This window comes from Nelumbo lutea, chromosome 8, assembly GCF_056320005.1.
Source record: "Nelumbo lutea isolate HS-2025 chromosome 8, American lotus-T2T, whole genome shotgun sequence".
NCBI lineage: Eukaryota > Viridiplantae > Streptophyta > Magnoliopsida > Proteales > Nelumbonaceae > Nelumbo > Nelumbo lutea.
This window is the reverse complement of record NC_142691.1, coordinates 20,695,504-20,716,110: the sequence shown is the minus strand read 5'-3', so window position 1 is coordinate 20,716,110 and position 20,607 is coordinate 20,695,504. Positions and strand designations below refer to the sequence as shown.

Sequence of the window (20,607 nt, the reverse complement as noted above, 5' to 3'; positions counted from 1 at the left end):
TTTAAGGCAAGACTTTACTTCAATAGATTGCCTATAACCTAGATGCATGATAGCATATAAGGGCAACTTTTGGGATTTAATATCAATAAAAGTAATATATTTAAAAATAGGTTAACTTTTTAAAAATAATATCAATAAAGGCCTAAAACACTGTTCATTTTCTTCTTCTTGCCATTTGTTCATTAGAGCCACTGTCCGCCACCTCCGCCCACCTCTACCTCTGCCTCCGGTAATCGGAGATGGGTGGAGACAGGTGGTGGCGGCGGCGGGCAGAGGATTGATCACCAGCGCTGCCGCCGCAACCTCTGGCAACGTTGCCGAAGGCGGAGGCGGAGGTGGGCAGAGGCGGCGGCGGGCAGAGGTAGCGGATGACGGCTCTAATGAATAAATGGCAAGAAGAAAATGAACAGTGTTTTTGCCCTTTATTGATATTATTTTTAAAAAGTTAGCCTATTTTTAAAATTTTTTTAAATATATTACTTTTATTGATATTAACCCCAAAAAGTTGCCCTTATATTCTAAAAACCCAAAAAAACTAAAACTCCCTCTTTTCGTGGAGGAGGAGGAAAGTTGCCATAGATATCAACCAACTTCTTAAATGTTTTTGATTCCTTAGTCTCTTCATGATGACTACAATGTTTTGCTAGCCATAAATATTGGTATATGGAAGAAACATAACCGATAGTCTAAAACCCAACCTTGAAGGAAAACATAATTTCATTGGAAAGTATGAAAAACTAGTGCAATTTTGAGTTAGTATCTTACCAAGGCAAGCTTGAGCTTCTCCCTCTAAAGGCCTACTTTTTTTTTTTCTTTTTTTGATAAACCAAGAGGGTGTATAAGGGCCTATTCATTTGCATCAAAGTGTGATATATCTAAATGCTTTGAAAATTGTAATAATTACTTTTAAAGGTGTATTGGAGTCTGTAAACTTTTCTCGGTTTTGAAGTTTGAATGTAGGGAATGTTGTTCTGAAAATTTGAATGCTGACTTTTAAAAGTGGCAATTGACTACTTTAACCTTAAATATGAGAAAGCTTGTTTGACTTTTAACAAACTAATTACCAATTAATTAAATGAATATAAAATAACCATATTATTATTAACTATTAATAAAATTAAGAACTAATATTATGAATTAAAATATTTATTAATGATTAATTATCTTTAGAATTAATCAAAGTTAGAGGTGTAAATGGATTGGATTCAGCTTCGATCCGATCCTATTTTGTTGGATTCGAATCTCCCCTATTTGAATCTTCGGATCAAATCATATCAGAAAATAGGATCTGATCTGAATTCGGATCGGGTTCAAATCGCCCATATTCGATCCATATATATATATATATATTTGTAACACATATATGTTATTTATTTATTTATATATATTATTTATATTGTATCTTTGTAAATTTGTTATATTAATTACTTTTTTATAAAAAATATGTATATATGATGAAAATAGTTGAAAAGATACTTGCATTTTTTGTTTTTCTTTTTTTAAAGTATTATATTTTACTTTCCTTTTAATAATTTATTAATTTGTTAAGAAATTTAAATCGGGTCGGATCAAATATGAAAATCCGACTTCTTCATTGGATTCAAATTCGAATCTGTACTTATGATATTCAATCAGATATTCGAATTAAATCGGGTTGACTCATAACAGTGTGAGATCGGATTTGGATATACCCTAATTTGAATCCAATATGATTTGTTTGCATCCCAACCAAGGTAACTAATTATTAGTTAATTACATAATTATTTTTAATGAATTAAGCATTTAATAATTAATTAAATATATTAAAAATACATAAATTACATGTTTTTTAATTAATGAGTTAAATAAGAATTAATAGTTATGTATTTAATATTTAATTAATTAAGAATATGAATTAATAAATAATAAAACAAACAATAAAATAATTAAATAATGCATAAATAATAAAATATAGTAATAATAATAATAATAATAATAATTTTAAATATTACCTCATTGTTACTATTATTATTAGGGAAATTTCCTGATTAGTACCCTGTACTTTGGGCCTAATGCCACTTTGGTCCCTGAACTTTAAAATGCGACAATTCAATACCTGAACTTTCAAAATGTGACAATTTAGTACCTACTGTTAACTAGTTGTTAACCAGCCGTTAAGTGACATTTGAAAAAGATAGAAATGCCCATCGAGTGTCATCTAATTTTCTTTATCAACCATCTAAACGTTGACAAAAAATAACAATCCCAAATCCTTGCTTGCTTCTCTCATGGTACAATTCGCTTCTCGATGAGCCCCCCTTAAGTGTGGAATGGAAATCGGGAATTGAATTCATTATAGGATTTATTGTATATCTTTTAGAAGATGCCGCCACTTGGACTCGAACTGAGATGCTCTTAACACTGCATCCTAAGAGCAGCGTGTCTACCAATTTTACCATTGCGGCTTGCTAGAAATCATAATAGCCCATTCATATTCAATTGTCGAGATTGAAGGAGTCAATTCAATGCGAATGACCCCAACTTTCTTGAATGGAACAAGCAAGGTTTTGGGACTGCTAAATTTTTGTCAATATTTGGATGGTTGATAAAGAAAATTAGATGACACTCGAAGGGCATTTGTGTCTTTTTAAATACCACTTAACGGCTAGTTAATAGCTAGTTAACGGTAGGTACTAAATTGTCACGTTTTGAAAGTTCAGGTACTAAATTGTTGCATTTTAAAGTTAGGGACCAAAGTGGCACTAAGCCCAAAGTGTAGGGTACTAATCTGGAATTTTCCTTTACTATTATTCTTAAAATTGTTAGTATTATTAATTATTATTGTTAATTAAAATAATAATTAATTTTAGAATTAATTAATTATGCAATTATTTTTTATCAAATTAACTAATAATTAATTAATAATTATATAATTGAAATAATGAATTATTTGATAATTTAGCCTATAATAAAATAATTAATTATTTAATTAAATAATACATAAATAGGGTCATATTACGGTCTTAGCGTAAAGGGAAGAAGAAACAAGTTAAGGGTGTTTCTAAAAAACAAATTATGTAATCATTGCTACAGTAAAAAGTAAAGGCTGACCAAAAATGGTAACGAACGCCCTTAATACCTGTGGCTCTGATGAAATGTTTAGCTCTTCAGCGTTAAGCATTAAGAGCTATCGAACAGCTTAGTATTAAGTGTTTTTCTCCCTCTCCTGCGGTTCAAAAACCCTTCCAAAGCCCTAAACGAGGGACGTCAGTGGTGATTCCCGCGACTCCGGACCAACATGCCCGGACGTATGTCAGATCCCAGTGATTCTCTTGTTCCTTTTTCGCCGGACGTGAGAGACCCAGTTGTTTATTCACTCCACCACGACCTTAAAGCCCCAATCTCTCGCCTCTCCATCTCCTGGTCCAAAGGAAATTGCCTTCGTGTGTCTTTTTTCGGAAAAAAATCGTCGAATTCCAGCGCCGAGGGTTCTGGAAACTCCAATGACCAAATTGGCGGGAAAGTTGTGGAGGTTAAGTTAAGCTCTGAAGATGGAGAGATCGATGAGGCGCAGAAGCGAAGGATCGCTTATGGTTCAGTTTCTCCATTTGCACTTCTTCAGAGTCGGAAGAATTCTATGTCATTATTGTCAAAAATGTCGATGGGTTCGTCTACTTATCACGTTGAGTGGTAATCTATTGCAACTCGTATCTCTAAGTTTGATGGTTTTTTGGTAAACTATCTTTAATTTCGAATTAGTTGAGCATTCTTAGAGTCGTTTTCTTTCGGTTTCTAGAATTCAAGAGTTGAAATTTTGGTTCTTTACTTTAATTGTGATCTCCGGTTGGTTAATCACAAATGTTTAGAAGGCATTGCCCCATGAGAGTCTCGGCTATCTGGGTTCTTGGTAGGAATGCACTTGTGGCGGACCTAATCTACGGCATTATTCTGTATGGATGCGTATATATCTTGATCTATATCCTGGAGATGTGCATGTTACAAGTTTTTAAGCATATCTGAATGCTTGAGTTTCCAACATTTGAACAGTTGCGCATCTAATATTTCAATACTTTTATTTCTATTTGGAATTATCTGCAAATTTTGATATTCGTGGTATTGCATTTAAGGAAGGAACTTGCTTTACTTAAGTAGATTGCCTATAACGTATTGCATTTAATACTCTCCCTCTGTATGGGGAGCGGGAGGAAAGTTACCATAGATATCAATCAACTTCTTATCTGTTTTTGATACCTTAGTCTCTTCATGATCACTACAATGCTTTGCTGGCTATAAATATTGGTATATGCAAGAAACATAACTTATTGTCCAAATTCCAACCCTGAAGGAAAATATAATTTCATTGGAAAATATGAAAAACATGTACAATTTTGAGTTGTCTGGAGAATTTTTTACTTATTCTTTGACAATCTATGCCTTCTCAGAGCGCTTTCCTTTTATGGGGGTTAACAATGTAGTGCTCCTAAGACAGCATGTGCTAATAGTAGGACAACTTTTTGTTTTGGTTGTTAGTAGTAAGACAACTTTGACTAAGAATATCCCTGTTACCAAGGTGGAAATTTATTCTTTAGAATAAGAGGTCTCCATATAAGCCTATATAACTTATTTTAACAATGTCCCAATAATTCAAACACCTTTTTTTGGTTGACCCTAGATCAATGTTTTAAAAGGTGTGCTTAGGCTCACAGGTATGCAAAAATTCTAGGGAGCTATATTTTACCTTGACCTCTAAAGTCGGAACTACTTTTGTCTCCCACTTGGTGGAAATCCAAGATCATTATCCTTTTTAGGTCTTGTCATTGAAAGATTCACCAAAATGTTAGCATCTTGGAAGAAACGTTATATCTCTTTAGAACTTGAGAGGAAAAATAACTTCAATGAAAATCCACTTTCTCTAGTCTTCCAATCTACATTTATTCAGTTTTTAAAGCACCCATGAAAATTAACAAGGAGAGAATCATGAGGTGGATTGGGGCTAGGTAGATTGGATCTGAAGAGTAAGGCTCTTTAGTAAATGGTTATTAGAGATTCTCTGCTGAAACTCCTAAACTTTGACACTTGGTTATTAGAATCATCCATGGTGTTCACCCTAATGATCTTTTCGTCTTCCATATTAGATATGATGTTGGAAAGGTGGACCAAATAAAATTCTGGAAAAATTTGTAGTTGAGAGGCTCATTGTTGATATATAGATTTCTAATAATGTACTCCTTATCAAATGCTAAGAACCCCAATCCATAGCCTCTATAGTAAACTTTAATGCCACACCTCCATCATGGGTCCTTTGTCCTCTGTAGGGGTCTTAGGGATTTTGAGATTCAAGAATTCTTACTACTCACCCACTTGCTAGAAGAAGCATATATGGACCTTAATCTAAATGATTGCAGAGTGTGGGCAGTTGATGGCATGGGCAAATTCTCTTGTCCTTCATTCTTTAATGTCATCTTACTTGTGAATCAATTCTTTCAAACCTTTCCAACCAAGGAAATATGGTTTGGACCCAAAAAACAGAAAATTAGTATTTACACCTTTAAAGATAAGGGCTTATTGCTGGAAAGTGTATCACTAAAAAACCATTACTTGAGAAGTCTTGCAGAAAAGAAGGTGAAATTGGATTTTGACACCTAAAATGTTATCCTCCATAAGGCAAGCAATGAAATCACATTCTACTTGATAATCTCCTGTCAATTGTCTCAAAGTATTTTGGAGTGTTTTCTTGCTTTATTTGATGCTAGATGGACACCCCAAAGATGTATCCATGTTTTACCAAAGAAGAGCGATGAGATTCTTTGGAACTTGGAAGTGCACAAAAGCTGCTATTGTCTGGTCCATTTGGGAAGAGTGTACTGCAAGGACATTCCAACTTTCAAGATAAATTTCAGGCTACAAAAGATTTAATAAATTTAATTCAGATTGGAATTATTCATTGAGAAAAACTTGAGGAATTCTCACATTTCACAATGGAGGACATTATGAGAAGGTGTTTGACGGTGGCAGGCTGGCAGCATCAGCTAGGACAAGAAACCGTCCTTCTTTGCCTTGGTGCCCCCTCCTACAAGGAAAAATTAAGATGAACTTTGATGGGTGCAGTATTGGGAACCCAAGATCTTCAAGGTTTGGTGATGTGTTTCAAAACCACTCATAAGATTTTTATTACATTTTCAGGACTTGTAGGAATTGCTAATTTCATAACAGCATAATCATGAGCAGTTCTACAAAGACTGAAGTTACCTAAAGCACAATTCCAGGGATTGATAGTTTCGAAACCACTCAGAAAATTGTTGAAAAAATACACTCATACTTATCCATGCATAAATATTACAAAAGAAGCAGTTTCAGTTCATTGTTTTTAATTATGATTCTCTTTTTGTAAACGGACAGGGGTATGTATTTGCTGTTATAGAAATTGGGGGGAGATGTTTTTTTGTAACTTCCCTTTGCACAACCACTTGCTGTACAAGGGTTTTCCTTTTTGAACGAAATTCTATACTTTGCCTTCCCTCTCTTTCTCAAAAAAAAAAAAAAAAAAGATGGGGACTCTAAAACTATTGTAAGCTAGCTGAAGGGGGAGATATGGTTGGTCCTTGGAGCCTTAGGCAGAAAATAAGGGGGACAAGATGCTTGTGTGTAAATTACAAGCATAAATCTGTTGGATTTCCATATCAACCAACTCATTGGCTGATTTACTTGCCTAAGAAGGGAAATAAACAGGAATTATGGTATGTGGACTGGGGAGGGGTTCTTGATGGAGCAGGTCCTGCATGTAATATTTGTGGCTGTCTTATTAGAATTTTAACAGCTTAACCTATGTATACCTATAAAGCTACAACCTCTATGTCAATAATATAGCACTCTAACTTGTTGAGCTTATAGAGTAATGCCCTTTAGATTTGATTATTACAGGTTGAACCAATTGCATGATTGATCCTTACCCTAATTCACTCACTTTGTTTGCCAAAAATAAAAATAGTATGTTCAACCTTTCTTTTAGATACTTGAAAGGATGATGGGTTTCCTCTTTGATGGTGCACATTCTGTTATTAAAAACATGAAATTGGTTTCTACACATTCTTTGACAATGTGCATATATCTGTGCTAATGAGCAAGTTGAAGCTATTTGAATTCTTCTACAATTAGTTATGTTTAGCTTTACTGTTTTAGAATTCTACTACATTTTATGCATATGGTCACATTTGTCATGGCTATCAGGTGGGAACATGTTATGGAGTACAGTAAAGATATAAATCTTCTTCTTGGGAGTCCAAAACCACTTCCTAGTCCAGTCATTGAAGACCCAAAGACAGTTTTGAAGGTGATTCACCACCTTTTAAAGGATGAAAGTCTTGAAGTTTAGTTAGTAGATACTTGCATGTACTTGGATCTTTTTCCCTCAAGTTTAATATAAATATCATGCTAAACCTAGTGATTTTTAAAAGTGCAGGCAATGGAGAAGCCCACCTGTTTGAAGGCTGCCTGGGAACTGATGGAAATATTTTATGCGGACAAGCAGTCACAGGCTTGGCTCCCAGAGAGCCTTGTTGATTGGTTAGCAGTAATGCTCTTTCTTCTGATTCCTTTTCCTTTCCTCTACATACTCGAAAATAATATTAGTCACATGTATTTGTATTGCTCTGAACAAATCCTCCAGGAGTGGTGGGGTGGGATCTGCTAAGCTGCTGATTATTTCTTTCTGCAGGATTATGATAACCTTCTATCAGAAACAGGGACAACTGTCTATTCAAGACTTGTTGATCTGCAAAAAGAACTTGTGACCTTACAGGTTTCACCACTTTCTGATGTTCCTAGTAATTTTGCTTGTTTTGTTTGTCACATTTGGTTGTGAAATACAACAATTGATTTGGGTGCATTGACCATTATGCTTTATCTGGATATAGTGCAGGTTTTGCACCAAGATTTATAGCTGACAATAGTTATATAAGGTGCATCTAGAGCTAATAATTTATCAGGGGCCATTGTCAACTTTGTGGTTTTATATTCTTCTTCTTTAATTGCTGTTCTTTAATATGTGATGTATGTTCTATATTAAAAACTCAGCGATGCTTTTATGTTGATTGTTGGCCATTTTATGCAAATGCTTTTGTAAATCTCTGGTGCTCATCTTGTTTTATGATCAAAGTTCACCACTTCACCCTAGGTTAACTAAATTCTGTTGCCCTCTTCTATTATCTTTGTTTGTTACATCCCTATTACTTCGCATTTAACAAAAAGAAACGGAAAGGGAAAGGAAAGTGATTTTGCCAAGATTTTACCATGCAGGCTGTTGAAGATAATCCAAAATATTGGGAAGGGATATCATCAGCACTTGCAGTTGGCTGGCTTGAGATTGTGGTAAGAATTATCTTTTTAATCTTTTGCACTCTCAGGGCGGTGATTCTCTTTCTCTCAAATAGTTATTTGTAATTTTTATGGTTGAAAATTAAAACGAAAAAGATGTTTGTGGAACATGCAATTTCTTCTATTTTTATGTTGGACAGGCATGGCAAGAAAGAAAGATAATTTAGTTATTTCTCTATCCCTCTCCCGCAGGTCAAATTGTTGAGATTGCATGGATCTTATCAGCTTGATCAGCTAGGAAATCGTGAGGTTTGTATTATATCTATAGAGACTTGCACTTTTTTCCTTCAATTCTCTTTAATTATATTTTATTTTACCCAAAAAAGGTTTTTGTCTGAGGAATATTGCATGATATAAAGGAGATTGTATTTGGTGTACACACATCATGAAACGTACAGTTGAGTATTAGTAGTAGTTTGCTAATCAGGTCCAGTGTGGAGCTTCCCTACATGGTCCCACCTATTTCTGCCACATGGAAAGATCCTGAGGTCAATCCAGACTGTCCATGAGATGGAGGGTCCAGTGGATTGACCATGTGTTCAGTCTCACAGCTCATATCAACCACATGCCCAATCTTGTACTGGAGTTTTGCCCAATCAAATAGGTCATTCATGATTATGAATCTATATCAAAGTTATCCATAAAGATGGTCTATTTTGAACACATAGGAAGGTCTAATAAAGTAAAAGTCTACTCAAACAATACAAAAGTTACAAGCATTGGTGAAGAGGTTTTTTCCACGAGTGTATCGTGGAGCAAGGAATGGAGACTCCATTTGAGCTCCAAGCTAAGTTGCCATGGGGAAGATTCCTAGGCTGTTTAAGTAAGTTCGTGAGACGAACCAACTAGTAAACCCATCCCAAGCTATTCAGGGCTGGTTGGTAATGAAAAATTCCTGAGGGCAGAACTGTTAGCCTTGATTCAAGGCCTAAAGTTGTTGATGAGCAGGATCTGAGGAATGTGCAAGGAAGGTGATCTCACTTGATCATTTTAACTTTCATGCCCCTCCGGACCACCTTTTTGATCTAAGTCTCTCCTTGGAATTTCTGAATCTGATTCCTCTAACTGCACATCAAACCGAGTAGTGTCCCCCATCTACAAAAGTTCTTGACCTTTCTTTGGTAATGGATCTTCCAACATTCCTTTGGCATGTCTAGCTTTAACTTTCATCCTCTTTCTATTGTAGATTTTCTTTAATTTATTACAAGGCCCTGCCCCAACAAGCCCTTCTTTCAAATGAGAAAAAACTTTATTTACATGAACTGACTGTCCTTTTGATCTTTTTGGGTTCAGCAAAATTCTGCTTTTGATTCTATCGTCATTAATCATTCCTTCCTTATTTGCTTCAAATCTCTTCCTTCCCAAATCTCTACCCAATTTTCTACTACAACTTCAGCATAATTTCCCAAATCAAAGCTTTCCTCCCTCTCCACCTAATTCTTATCTTTTCCAAAATCCTTTTCATCACACGTTGCTTTCTTCTCTAATTGAACACATCCACTTTCTAATGAGGCTACTTCATATTTTTTTTCAGTCATCATAAAAGCCTACACAAATTTTGAGCTGTACAGATTACTCTTTTCTCTCTGGTTATTACAATTCGTGTTTTATGCAAATAATGTAACTGTGTATAAATCCAAATGTGCATCGTTCAAATTAAGTAATGGTGAGGTAATTTGAAACCCTGTTTTCAGAAGAAATTTGAATGACTGGGAAATCAAGGCCATGTTTGGTTCACTGCTCTGGGCCTCATTCTTTTAATTCTTGCTTATTTTGGGAAAGAATGGGCAAGAATGAATAACATTAAGAGTGTTTGGTTACAAAATTCTTGCGGGCCACATTCTTTTTAGAATGAAAAACCAGCCCCATAGCACAAATATTGGGTAGCCTGCAGCATGAAAAATAATCATGCTCCATCTTGCTGATTTCATTCTTTGAGGAAACTCTGCCTACAAAATTGTTGCCATAGATGTTTACTTTTACGAAAGCACTTTTACAAAAATACTTTTACGAAAGAACTTTTATAAAAGTACTTTTACATGAACATGAAAGCACTTTTACGAAAGCACTTCTATAAAAGTACTTTTAACGAAAGCACTTTTATAAAAGTACTTTTACATTAAAGCACTTTTATTGAAGTACTTTTATAAAAGCACTTTTTACGAAAGCACTTTTATGAAAGTACTTTTATAAAAACACTTTTTACAAAAATACTTTTAAGAAAGTACTTTTACAATACATCTATGCCAACTGGCAAACATTGACTGTTGGAGACCTAGGTTGGCGGTTTATGAATACTGACACAATTTTTTTTAAGAATGAAAATAAACATAGGACACTTATCAGTCTGAAAAGAATTCATTCTTAGGAAAAAAGTGTTTGGTTCATAGCAATATTTTCTCATTCTGCCTATTTTTAACCATTCTTGCCCATTTTAGAATTTCATCTTGGGTAAGAATGAAAAAGAATGAGAATTGAACCAAACATGGCCCATTAAAGGACTAAACTGTTAAGGTTAATCCAAGACACAAAAGTTGACATCTTGGAGGTTGATTATAGAGGTGGTCATGGGACAAATCAGGCAACCTTTCAGTTCAGGCCTTCTATAAAGGCTGATCCATTAGCAGGAAAACTCCTTACTTTGGTCTAGAATCTGGGACTCCTTTCCATCAAAAGTAGCTTTCATACTCTGAACTGATACTCTTGAAAGATGCCTAACTGCTGATCGCTTGATCAGAAGAGGAATGGCTTTGAACAGCGATACCTGCTATTTATGGAATGAAGTACCAGAATCCTTGAACCGTCTTTTCATATACTGCAAATTCCCCCATCAATTGTGGTATATGGTCCTAGCATGCTTTGGATCTCAGATGTTTCTCTGTAAAACTCTATTGCAAGCTTCTCCAAGGTTGGATGTTCCAGGGATTAAACATCAGAGGGAAACCTTTTTGGAATATTTAACCAGCTGCTTGCTGATAAAAAAAAAATTTAACCAGCTGCTATCATATGGTTTGTTTGGATGGAAAGAGATCAGTGCATTTTTGAGAGCAAGTATTCTGATATGGTGGTGGTAAAAAGGAATTTTATGTTCTTGGCTAAGTGTACAGAAGCCTTTCCAGGGTGTCCAGATAAGTTATTTTTTTGGATGATAGACCTTTGTTTGTCTAAAGTACACATTTTTCTCTTTTGGTATATATTTCCAATGTACAGTCCCTCAATGCACATGGGCTGGTGTAATATTTTGGTGGATAATTAAATGAAATACAACACTTTACCTTTCAATGAAAAACAAAGAAAAGAAAAATTCAACAAAAAGACCATTACATCACCTATTAAGAAAAGGAGAAAAAATAAATAGGTTTGTGTGCCATGTTAATGCACTTTTACTATTACAGACAGAGAATGGTCTGGTGGAGGCAGTTGCTGTTCTAATCTCCAAAATGCCACGTATTCGTACTGAACTAGCAGATGGAAGGTTAGGTGAATGCTATAAAACAAAGCCTGATTTTGTCAAGGTATTTTTGGATTCTCTCTCTCTCTCTCTATAGACACGTATAGTATGCATCTCTGAGCTGGTTCACTATATTTGCATCTATCTGTTTCTTAGGCATGGGAAAAATGGCGAGGGCAAATTACAAAGCTGGAATGCAGTGCATTCTGGGTTCAGTGTGATCACCGCCAGACAAGAGAAGGATTAAAGAATGTTCTACAAATTATGTTGGGAAACACCAACTCTCTCAATACTGTGACAAGCCATTGGATAGAGTTGTATATATCTCACTTCCTTTATGTCAGGCCATTCACAATGGTCAGTGTCTGTTGAGAATTTCGTCTATTCCTTGAAGTCTTTCGTACTCAAATTCAGCATGCATATTGTTTCTCTTGTTGAAAATTATATGTAAATCCTTTATCTTGGTTTCATTGCAATCAAGGTGGGTATTTGACTTCTTGTTCCATTTTTCTGTATCAGGGTCTAGAAAGCATGTACAGTTTAGCTCAGAAATGCATGCAATTAAAACCAACATCCAGCACCCATAGGTTGATGGGGCTTCTCCTTGGAATTCTAGGAGAAAATACTGAGGTGAGAATGGATTTTCTTCTCCTTAATTAGATATTTATCTTCTTATCCAAAAAAAAGTATCTTCATTTGCCTTTCATCTAACTATCTCTCCATTTTATCTGTATGGTTCAGGTTGTTTTGGCTGAATGTTCAAGGTCATTTGGTCCTTGGTGAGCTTTTGATTTCTTTTGCACTTCTTTATTATTAAGTTTCAACTGATGACAGCATGGATGTTATAGACCATAAGCATAAATTCATTAGTGCTTGTATTAAATTATGAAAATTTGTTTTTCATGTATGGTCTATTTAGTTTATATATCAGATGGAAATTTTGTTTTGACAGGATGGTTGCACATGCTGTAGAACTATTGACAGCAGGGAGCAAGCAAGCAGAAATTCTGTTACATGAAGGGCGTTATAATCTGGGAGGTATCAGCATAGAGGAGCTTCATCGGCTTGTATATGCTCAAATTCTATCTTCTCATGCTCTAACCTGGCAAGTGAGTTGTAAAAATGTGAATGAGGACTTCTGGATCATTCCATTTCTTTAATGGTGGATTGTGAATGGTGATCTCATCTGGTGTGGTAGCCCCTTCAATGCATATGACTTGGGAGGCTTATATTGTGAGAACCTATGAGCCATAGAATTGCTGTTCTGGGAACTTCCTAGGCATATAGTTTAGTGAAGTATGTATTAAGAAGTTTTACAATCAAGTACCAAGCAGTAGGGGTGATCATTTCAGCCCGGAAATTCCGGGCTTGGGCCTGGGTTTTGTGTTCAGGCCTGGCCCGGGCCCACATCAGGCACACAAATTTTTGGGCCAGGCTTGGGCTTAATACTTCAAGCCTGGCCACCCCCACATATATTTAAACTTACACATTTTGTGTATAATGTGTACATATGTATACATGTTATTTTACATTAGATTATATATTTTATATATAAATATCATAGTTTTCAAGGCGCCAAGGCGAGGCTAGGCGACAGGGGGGTGCCTTGTTGCCTAGTCGCCTAGGCGATGGATTTTTTTAAAGTAAAACCATATATCCTAGGGTAGTTCCCTAGGTTCCATAACCATCTTTCCTTAATAATTATTCATAATTTTCATAAGAAAAGTATAAACTTCATGTTTAAGTCTAGAAAATCAACATTTTATGAGAAGAAAAAGAACAAAGTAAATAAAATTCAAAAAGTATAGGGGCTGAACCCCTACTTTTGTTATAGGAAAGAAGAAAAGAAAAACTGGAGGAAGAAGAAGAAAATGTGTTGATTAGACCTGGGCTAGGGCTTATGTTTCAGGCCTGGAACCAGTCCGGGCCAGGCCCGGGCCTAAGCTATAGCCCTTATCATAAGTGCAAAGCCCGGCCCGGCATGGGAATCACACTCACCATAGCTAGCATAAGAAGAAAGCTCAATATATTTCATTGCTCTGTGTGTAAAACGTCCATACATATTTATAGTCTCTAAACTCATAATGGTCGTAGGAGTCAAACTGTTAAGCTCATAATGGTCCTAGGAGTCAAAACTGTTAAACAATTCAAAGAAGACTCAATAATTCTAATCCTACTTATGCAATGACCGAAATTTTAAACATAAACAAACTATAACTAGACAAATTATACCCTATCAATGGACCCCACGGAAAATTGCAAAATGACAAAAATACCCCTACTGTCAAAAAATACAAAAATACATAAAATTTCATAAAGTTCGAATTTTGATTCTTCATCTCCTGCATCATTCCTTATGTAACCCACCTACTGCCACATGGAGGAAAATTGTGGCCAATCCAGATCATCCATTCCATCGGGTGGAGGACCCATTGGATTGGCCACTTGTTGAATCCTATAATCCATATAAATCCTATACTCAACCTTGCATTGGATTTTTCCCCAACCAATACTAGCCTTCAATACCTCTAAATTTTTTATAGGAAAGTTGTCCATAAAAAGGGAGTTTCTTTTGTTCACATGTCAAGGTCTTTTGAGGCTTGCTCACGAGTGGGTTATGTGGTAGGTGCTAACCCATTAGAAGGGTTGCTTGGCAAAACTTTAGTTTTTTTCTATCTAATTCTTTTATCACAAATTAATATAATTCCTGATTGTTACCAATTCAAGAAATTGCAGTCAGTGTCTCCTTTACTTTCAATCAAAATGTTGCTCAATAAGTCGTATCAAAGTTTAGCACCAAAATGGTCTTATTGTTTTATCATTCTTATAGGTGGTGCTTTTGTTGTTTGATTTTATTAACTCATTAAATGCTCTCATATGTTCAGATTGCTCCAATTTATTTGACATCATGCACAAAGCAGGGAATGGGTTTGTTGGAAATTTTATTGTACAAGCAACCTATACAACATAATCATCTGTTACTTAAGGTGATTAGGTGAATTTCATGTTTTGTTTTTATTTATTTATGCACAGTATCCTTCAATAGTTTTCTGAGTTTGGTAGCATCTTAAGCTGCTCTTAACATTACTTTCTGAGCGAAAGTATTTTGTATTCCAGAGTTTGGAGATTTGCCGTCTATATGAACTTGACAGTATCAGTTCAAATATTATGAAGGTATTTTGAGCCTTGGCCTACTATTTCTTGTTATTTGGATGTTGGAAAGGGGACATGGAAAACATGCTTCACATGCCACTTTTGTAGTATATATTAGGTTGCACAGCTTTTGATCTTTGCTTTGATAAAGCAGACTGGATCTGGGTGATTATAGAAATGCCTTTTGAAAGTTAAGAGTGAGGCTTGGAAGAACTTTTGTTCATCATCATCATCTTGTAAGCCTTCTCCTAACTATATAGGGCTGGCTACATGTATCCTGTTTCTCCACTCTGTCTGTTCAGTGCCATATCCATTGTTAAATTATGAGCACCTAAATCATTCCTTACTACTTCCACCCAAGTTCTTTTTGGTCTGTCGCTCTTCTATCCCCTTCAACTTCTAACAGATGACTTCTAATGGGTACTGTAGATGATCTTCTGTGCATTATAATTTAGCCTTGCTTTTCTTACTTTAGTATATGTTTCACTAATCAGATTGCTGGAATACACCACTGGAAGCATGGTAAGAAAGGGTCTGGAATTTTCTGGCTACAGCAAGCTCAGGATGAAGTCCGGCTTAATAGAATTGCTCAACAGTTGTTTGATTTTGTTGGGAAGTCGATATCTGATGAAAGTTTCAAGGTATTAAATCAATTTATTATAATATCTCATCTTTTTACAAGTTTATGATAAACCAGGTGCACTAATCTTTAAGCAAAAAAAGATCATATGGCCTTCAGTTGGCCTGGGGATTTAATCTATGAAAACTCATTCTGTTTTATTGCTTCGTTGCTATAAGCAGCAATGGGAAGGATTAATTGAACTGTTGGGTTCTGAAGCCAGGACTGTAGGTGGTCTTGAGTTTCTTCACAAGTAACTATCCTATCATCTTCCTCCATCTGCTTTAGTTCTATCTATAGGAACTCAAAGAAATGATTAATAATATTTCTTTTTGTTGGCCTTCAACTTCTTTGGTCAATTTTTATTTGAATGTGACACAGGTATAGGGACTTCAAAAAATCCCTTCAACAGGTTCAGGATGGACACATTACTGATGCTGCTCGACAGGCTGTGGAATCTCTTATACTGGTATATGCAGAAAAATCCTTTATTTACCTTCTCTACTGTCTGCATAGTAAATAAAATGGTGCCTATGTGAACCTTTTCTTTTTAATTTTTTTTCCTGAAAAGTAATGACCTTGTTGTGTCTAAAAGTTTGTGGTTGTCTTTGAGACAAATGAAAGAAAGAAAAGATGTCTGAAAAAAAGGGAAAAAAATTATGATTGTGTGCATTGTCTAGCTACAGTATAGCTATTTGTCAAATACATATTGGTAATCACCTACTAATCCTTTGGCCATTGTAATGGCATCATGGCATTGCTCACTTCTGCATGAAGGAAAACAAAGACTATGCAAAAAATGAGAAAGAACTGGCCAAGTTGATTGCAAATGAAATGTCATAGGGGTAGAGAGAAGGGAAGAAAGGGCATAATGTGCAAATTGGACCTCAAGAAACTAATGAAAATATGGAACAATGGTTTTTGCATTGCACTTTTGGAAACCCAGGCAACTCCAAGGTAAGAGGTGTTTTCAGAAACAGTGATGGATGTTATTGCACTTTTTTCTGGTCCTATTGGCTATAAGGACTTCTTAAGGGCAGAGCTGTTGGCAGTCTAGCAAGGGATGAAGCTTGCTAAAATTCTAAACATGGAGGAATGGGCAGATGATTGGGGATGTAAAGTCAGCAAGCTTTCATTTAGATACTTGGGCATGTCTTTGGGAGAAAGTTGTAAATTCAAAACTGTATGGGAACCTATCTTGGAGAAGGTAGACAGAAAATTAGCCTATTGGAAGACAAAATATTTATCCAAGGGTGGCAAAGTAACCTTAATTAAAAGTGTGCTGGCCTCCCTCCCTGTTTTCTACTTATCCTTTTTCCCTATTCCGGCTAAATGGCCTCCCTCCCTGTAAACATGTTTTTTAAAGTTGTTTCAAAGGAGGAAGACATCTCTTTCCCATGTCAAAGAATATGGATTAGAGCTGTGCCTTCAAATATATCCTTTTTTGTCTGGTCAGCAGTGCTGGATAAGTTCCTAACCAAAGAGAATTTAATCAAAAGAAGTTTAGAAGTGGTAGATATGGCATGTCCCTATGTATTGGGAATGTGGAATCCTCTAGTCATCTAGTGTTACACTGATTTTACTCACTGGGTGGGGTTAAGAGTGGTGGAATTATTTGGTGCTAAGCTATGTTTCCCAGCTGATGTTAGGGGATTCATAGAGGCTTGGTGGCTGGGTGGTTTGAGTAAAGCTGGAAAGGTGGCATTGGAGCATTATTCCGGCAGCTGTTCTGTTGGTTGTGTTGAGTGAAAGAAATAACATATTATTTGAAGGAATTCAAAACTCAAAAGATGTTCCGAGGAAATTTCTGTGGATGATCCACTCGTGGCTAACTGTGCACCAGTTCTTTAAAGGCAGACATCCAAGTGTCTGTTTTGAGTGAAATTTTTTGTTTGCAAGGAGTGGATAGTTTTTGTTTTTTTGTTTGGGGGATTGAGGCTATAATGGGCTATGTTAGGTTTTTGTATATCCTTTGTCCATTTTTCTTTGTACAGGGGTTTCTATAGTTGATTTTTTAATGAAATCACTTTACTTACAGTTTTCAAAAAAAAAAAAAAATTCTAAACATCAGGAATCTGATGGGGGAGGGGGAATTCCAGGTGGTAGTAAGACGTCTGCTAGCCTGCCGCATAACTACTTGACACCCTGGTGCATAGACATACAGTTATGGAAATAAAACAGTAGGCAAGGCAAGGGAGTTGGGTGTAAACATTAACTGGATTCCTAAAGTGATGTCTTATACCTCCTTATATTCTCCTTTCTTCATAAATTTTATTTTTTTATTTATTACCAAAATAAGGCAAGGAACAGGGAGAAGTCAGTTGTACTGGGGCTTGATTCCTCAAGAGAACTTGTAATAGCAAGAACAAGAATGTTGAAAAGAGTGGGTAGGAATAGCTGACCTAAATTTTGGTGTACAAATGTGCATCAGCTCATGTATACCTGTAGAGAATTTCTTCCTCTAATCAATAAAATGTTAAATCCCTAATGCAAGAGTTGGGTGCCAAGGCATTTCGGGTGTACAGGTCTGCTAACTGACTAGCAGAATGATATAGCAAAAACAAGGAGCAACAAGAGAACAAATTTTTTGGGGTTGTCTGAGGGGAATTTGTAAATTGAAGGGTTTCAAAGAAAAGTTCTGGTTGCCTTCATCTCCTGTGTTATATAATGCACATTATCCCTGCCTCAGAATTATAAATGCACCTTAAAGTACTTTGGCTCTCTTTATTAGGATACATTTTCTGTTCCTTACTCGACCTTTCTCTGAGCATGATGTTGCTGATGGGAGCTTGCTAAGCATCCCATATTGCAAATGTATTATTAGGATAGTACAAACTTACCATGCTGCAAAGAGGATATCTATTGTGTTATGTTCTCCACGTTTTTGTCTTGGTGTGCATTTGCAATTCATCAGCAGATATGTGATTGACAATGAAATTCTTGTTATTGCATGCAGCTTATGAAAAACCCATCCACACCACAACGTTTCTGGTTGCCTCTTCTGCATGATTCGGTGAGTGCTGAGTTAATAAAGTGGTTTTCCTTATTCACTTTTCATTTATACTTTTTTTGTGGTTTTCTTACAACGCTCAGAGAACTGGACCAGGCATAGAAGCAGAAAAGAGAAGTTCATTGGTCAGAGGTTCAACCAGGATCAAACTGTGATGATGTGGCATATATGCATATATACTATGAGTAATATAAATACTATATAATTTATTTTACAAATTATATCATACTTGAATGCGGTGGATGGATTGCCAGCTTTTTAAGTTTAAAAGCAAATGACCAGTTTCACACCTCTTAACTTGTGTTTTTTTAAAATACATGTGTAATGAAGTAATATATACAATAAAGTCATAAATTAACACAAATAAAGAAAAGGATTAATTGTAATTGAGTAAAACGCAAAAAAGAGGTCATGAGTTCAAGTCTTGCCAAACATTTTGGAATTCCGATTGTTTAGTGACCCGGGTGGTTAAATGAAACCAGGACCAGTTCACCGATTCTCTTGTTAAACAGGCTTGTAAGCTGGTTTTTTAGGAATCATGGGCCAGTTTTTTAGGAATTCCGGTTCCTAAGGTATGACCAAACCAGCTGGGCCCGGTCATGGTTCAACCAGTCTGACTGGCTGGTCCTGTGCGGTTTCCTAATCACTCGGTTTTTATTCCAACTTTCAAATTAATTTTATCATTGATATCATTTGACATCAATGAACGACCCATCTTTTCACTTGGCTAATCTTGCTGATGTAGTTGAGCTGGTTTTCTCTACTTCTGAACCTAGGGATTGGTTATTCATACATATTTTCTTAATCATTCATGTCCCTTTGCAGGTGAAGTTGCTTAATTGGCCAGAACATCCTCTTTTGAACATCTCACAGACAAACCTTTTATTGAACAAACTACAAGAGTTGTCCATGGCAAAGTTACACCCAGACTTTATTGAAGCTGACTTGCCACCTCATGCCCTTAACTCTGTGAGACTAGCCCTGGCTACAAATCTTGGGCGTGCTTTTCTGGAGGAGTGATTTTTTTGAAGCTTTGTAACATAAAGCTGCAAACAGGTCTGGTATGTAATGCAGATGTTTCTCTTTTTTTCCCCAATTTCTTTACCTATTACATTTAGAACCTCACAAGTAGCCAACCATGGTTATTAGTCATGAAATCACATCAGTGTTCTAACGTGCAAATATCTCTTCTTAATGGGTGCAGGGTCACTGTACTGTTAACAAAGACAATGGTCTCCAAATCCAATTCTCCATAAGAGGGGGCTCACTTGACTAGGCGGTGCATGAAAGCGTGTTTTTTGGCCGAGGTATCTTCCACATGAAGTTTCATGCCGGTACTACTTTCAACTGACCAGATGACAAATGGTTTTGCTGGTGGTGGTTCACATATCTTTTCTAAATTTAGAGCTTGCTTCGGCAAGTTATTTCTGGAGTTAGATGACAGGCATGTAACTAATTAATATGATCTTAGACTAATTATTTAGGCGAGGTGGGGAGTATCTTGTTTAGTTTGTCAATTATCATGTATAATTGTGATTTTAAGTACTGTATACCGTGGTGTTTAACTGTTCATCTGATACCATTTTATTCAAAGGCGTGGCCAATTTCAAGGATATAAAGGAAACATAGATGCTTTCTTGTTAGTAACTTGTTACTTGTGGCCTTGTGGACATCTGGATTGGGCTGGGTTTATGGCCAACCCAGGCCCGACCCCAGACCAAGCCCGAGGTCAAGCCTGATCTTTCCAACTCGACTTCAGCTCACACTTTAATTTGATGCAGTCAGGTTGGTTTCAAGCTTGGACTCGGGCCAGGCTTGGGTTGGTTAATGAACCCACTCTAAAATTATATGCATTTATGTAAATATGTATGCAAGGTTACACACACATATGCGTGTATATAATTGGGCTAGGCTCGAGTCAGGCTTAGGCAGGGTTTGAGCTACCTAAGGCTCCGTTTGGTTTGTTGGGATGGGGATGAGAAAAAAGGAATATTCTAAGAATATTTTTTTTTCCTTTATTTG

General features: G+C 36.1%; 1 protein-coding gene across 2 annotated transcripts; it reads left to right on the top strand.

Annotated features, from left to right (window-relative positions):
- Positions 1-3,096: 3,096 nt before the first annotated feature.
- On the top strand, positions 3,097-20,228 carry LOC148843236 (nuclear pore complex Nup85-like protein). 2 transcript variants are annotated; one of them, XM_088958359.1, is made up of 19 exons: positions 3,097-3,669; positions 7,207-7,309; positions 7,439-7,549; positions 7,694-7,777; positions 8,275-8,346; positions 8,545-8,601; positions 11,748-11,867; positions 11,960-12,160; positions 12,323-12,433; positions 12,545-12,582; positions 12,756-12,912; positions 14,689-14,790; positions 14,921-14,977; positions 15,451-15,597; positions 15,758-15,828; positions 15,957-16,044; positions 18,532-18,588; positions 19,411-19,641; positions 19,790-20,228. In XM_088958359.1, the coding sequence occupies exons 1-18, from the start codon at positions 3,278-3,280 to the stop codon at positions 19,603-19,605; spliced, it is 2,163 nt and encodes a 720-aa protein (XP_088814485.1). In that variant the 5' UTR covers positions 3,097-3,277; the 3' UTR covers positions 19,606-19,641; positions 19,790-20,228. The 2 variants fall into 2 exon arrangements, with proteins under 2 accessions (XP_088814485.1, XP_088814484.1); XM_088958358.1 differs by having other exon boundaries at positions 19,411-19,646.
- The last annotated feature ends 379 nt before the right edge of the window (positions 20,229-20,607 follow it).